This window comes from Micropterus dolomieu, linkage group LG02 (assembly GCF_021292245.1).
Source record: "Micropterus dolomieu isolate WLL.071019.BEF.003 ecotype Adirondacks linkage group LG02, ASM2129224v1, whole genome shotgun sequence".
Lineage (NCBI taxonomy): Eukaryota > Metazoa > Chordata > Actinopteri > Centrarchiformes > Centrarchidae > Micropterus > Micropterus dolomieu.
Window position 1 is genome coordinate 22,840,619 of NC_060151.1, and position 3,529 is coordinate 22,844,147.

A 3,529-nucleotide genomic window follows, 5' to 3' on the forward strand; every position below is an offset into this window, starting at 1 on the left:
GGCTTCTATAGTAACTGTGTGTAGCTATAGATATTTTAGTTCCTTGTTAACCAGAGTGGAGTCATTTATGGGGTATGGGTAACAAAATGCAGAATGCCCTTTGAATTAGTATCATCTTTTAAACACCTCTTTGGACTTGATTTATGCAAAGATTTACAACTTCAGGCCTGTAAAGCACTTTGTAAACTTTGCCTTACAGTAAAATGTTCTATATTAACACAATGTATGACTATTATTAATCATTTGTTGAAGTTTTTTGTTTTCCCAACTAGCTCAACTAAGACCTCAATAAAGATGACAGTTTTTAAAATGGGTGTTTCCTGAAGCTGGTGTTTTTTTGTTTTGCGCAATGTCAGATGAAGTATAAAAGGGGGAAGTTTGACAGAGAAAGAGTGCATAGAAGCAGAGACTTCAAAACCACAAGGATGAAGAAGATTGTAGTCCTGATTCTAACATTCAGCTGCTGTGTATGTGAAATCCAAGTTAATGAAAACAATGATAAAGTCAGTCAGTGCTCAGGATCAACCAGCTGCTGTGACACCTGCTGTCTCACCTCCATCACTCAAAACCTGGGAGCAGTGGGAGAGAAAGTCACTAACATGGCAGAAAAAATAACACTCCTGGAGGATAAGTTGCTAAACACTGAAAAAGAAGTCCTGGAGCTGCGGAGCCTGACTGGAGGTAACAGAGCAACTTTTTTCACGGGATATAATAATGGGAAATAATCCTTTGCTTTATAAATTCTTACCTCTGATGTGTTTGTGATAATGTGATGCTCTCAGGCACACCTCAGGTGGCCTTTTCTGCAGCTCTCAGGGAATCTGGCTCTGGAGATATTGGACCTTTCACCACTGCTGCCCCACTGCAGTATAAGAGGGTCTTCTCCAACACTGGCAATAGCTACAATCCTTCAACAGGTAGTGTATACTAGAGAGAGAAAGAGACAAGAGAGAGAAAAAGACAAATAAGAACTCGTAAAATTTAAACAATTATCCTCATTTTGGCAGGTATTTTCACAGCAGTGGTCAAAGGAATGTACTTCTTTCGATTCTCCATGTTCAACAACCTCAATCCTGTTCCCAACTCTGTTGTGAGCCTCATGAAGAACAGTGAACGGCTAACATCTGTCTGGGACACTGCAGGGTCTGATAGCCATGACATGGGCAGCAACGCTGTGGTCATCCCCCTCGAGGTGGGAGACAACGTGTACGTGGAGCTCCAAGCAAACAGGGTGGTCTATGATGATGCCATGAACTACAACACCTTCAGTGGTTTTCTGCTCTTCATCATATGATTCATCAACTGTGTATCAAAATAAATATTAAGCTTTGCACAATGCCCATGTTTGCACATGCATCTCTATTTTCATCTCATAATGTTGTTTTTATTGAAGGTAAAATGCCTGTGTGTTTGAAAAAACACAATAGAAAATTAAATGTATAAAATAATATAAAAATACTGGTGCCTGTGAGGTTTTGTGGATCAGCATTATTGTTTTTGTTTGCATACACAGAATTACCCTTGAACAATAATTCAGCTGAGTAGGTCAGTGGGTCCTCTGGGCCAATTTTGCCACCATAGGACATGACAGTGATTAGCAAAATAGATATTTCAGAAGGTAGAAGGTAGGTTTATTTGTCACAACAGGTTGTAAAGTGAAATCATTGTAACTCCCTTCTGCTACAATCATAAAATGGTAGACAGAAATAAACTATATTCAACAGAGCAGTGCTGAGGATGAATTTGAGTTGAAAAGTCTCATTGCTTGGAGGAAAAAATCTGCTCTGCAGTCTGGTGTTGAGGCAGCAGAAACTTCTATGTCTCTTCCCAGAAGGGCAGGGTGAACAGGCTGTGGCTGGGGTGTGTACTGTCCTCTAGTATCCTTTGGGCTCTGCGTAGGCACCTCACATCATAGACATCACTGATGCTCGCTAGATGGTTACCAAGGATCTTCTGAGCAGTTTTAATCACCTGCTGCAGAGCCCTCCTCTCCTTCCTTGACTATGCAAAATAGGTGATACACTTTATGAAGCATGTATGATAGGATGTATCACTTTGACTGCCCCTCTGCCCTCTGGGACTGAAGTGAACGGCACCCCAATGTTCCATTCTGTCACATGGTCTTTTTCGCCATCGTGTGGCTGGCTCGTAGTGCTGACACCCAAAAACAAGAATAATCACTGAGATGAGTAATTTTATATCTGGGGGACCTTTTATTCTGAAGTTATCTGTTTGTATAAAATGGAGTTCTTCGGTCATAGGAACATTTATCAATATTCATTGTATTTATTAATACTTCAGTGTTTTGGGGAGATTAATGTTATGTGTAACACGTGTGTGTGTTTTGAAGAAAGACTCACGTGAATGTCAACATATAAATAGCAAACACAGAGATTGCCTGGGTATACTTTTATAAATTATAAATATATAAATAAATCATAAATGTTGTATTTTAGTTTCTTTTTATCAAATGTAGAGTTACAGTTGTACTTGAGGTGTAGGAGAAGACATTCAGTTGAATTATTATCTGCAGGATCTTGGTTATAACGGTGATATTGCCTTAAAATTTAGAATTCATACCAGGCAACTTTAGTACCAAACATCTACACCCTCTTCACAGACACTGTCTCACTTTTGTAGCCTACTACATGAGGCTTTCAACTTTAAAAGAAAATGAAGCCACAAAAATATTACGAATTCTCATAGTAATGCAACTCTTTTGTCACATGTCAGAGAACACAAATATGTGGGATAGATTTTGAATGTGCAGAAAGTTTTTAACATGAGCTGAAAACCTGCTGAAACACAGGAGAGTCCAGAAGTTGAATTCCATTGAATTAATTTATCATGATGAAAAAGTATCACATGCACATATAAAGAGGTTACTTTCCCAAACAAAGAAACAAAAGTGGAGGGAAGACTGAATCATGTCTGCATTTGTACTGACAGCAGGGATGACATTACATGAGAAAAGTTGACCCACAGGAGAAACATGAAGTATCTGAAAGCACCACAAAATGTCTGAGAGCCTTACTGCATTAGCCTATTCTGTTATATTTTTACATCTTCAATTGTCACACCTGCCACCTGAATTCTATGTTTCCCTTTACACAAATAAAAAAAAAATCCCACCATAAATTGGTGCAGAAGAATTCACCAGAATTAGGTGTTTAATGCTCAAAAACTTCATACAATTCAGCATAAAGATTTTATGAAAAAGTAGTGTATTTCTTAAAAATCTTGTCTCCTCTCAATCTCGTGAACCCAATATTGTGTCTCCTTACTCCCCTAATAAAAAGGTTTACTTAAAATGGTTTTCTTATTCTGACCCATTGAAAGAGGCTAGAAATATGCATATAGGGTTTGTGTTGAGGAGTTATACCTGATTCATTTTGGGTATTTTAGGGTTTTATTCTCCTGGGGATAGAGGCTGTTTTAAACCAGTTGAAGGTAAACTAGAAAAAAGTAGCTCCTGATTCATCTCTTAGTGTTAGAGTCAAATTTCAATATATATTATATGTCGCCATCC

General features: G+C 38.2%; 1 protein-coding gene across 1 annotated transcript; it reads left to right on the forward strand.

Moving 5' to 3' along the window:
• The first annotated feature begins 416 nt into the window (after positions 1 to 416).
• On the forward strand, positions 417 to 1,338 carry LOC123964917 (complement C1q-like protein 2). Its single transcript, XM_046041580.1, has 3 exons — positions 417 to 681; positions 783 to 917; positions 1,008 to 1,338. The coding sequence occupies exons 1-3, from the start codon at positions 426 to 428 to the stop codon at positions 1,292 to 1,294; spliced, it is 678 nt and encodes a 225-aa protein (XP_045897536.1). The 5' UTR covers positions 417 to 425; the 3' UTR covers positions 1,295 to 1,338.
• Positions 1,339 to 3,529: the final 2,191 nt, after the last annotated feature.

What these genes read in the sequence shown, in the direction of transcription:
- LOC123964917 (XM_046041580.1), top strand. Translation starts at nt 426, where the DNA reads ATGAAGAAGATTGTAGTCCTGATTCTAACATTCAGCTGCTGTGTATGT. An exon ending in GCTGCGGAGCCTGACTGGAG is followed by an intron (nt 682 to 782) that starts GTAACAGAGCAA and finishes TGATGCTCTCAG; the next exon opens with GCACACCTCAGGTGGCCTTT. An exon ending in TAGCTACAATCCTTCAACAG is followed by an intron (nt 918 to 1,007) that starts GTAGTGTATACT and finishes TCATTTTGGCAG; the next exon opens with GTATTTTCACAGCAGTGGTC.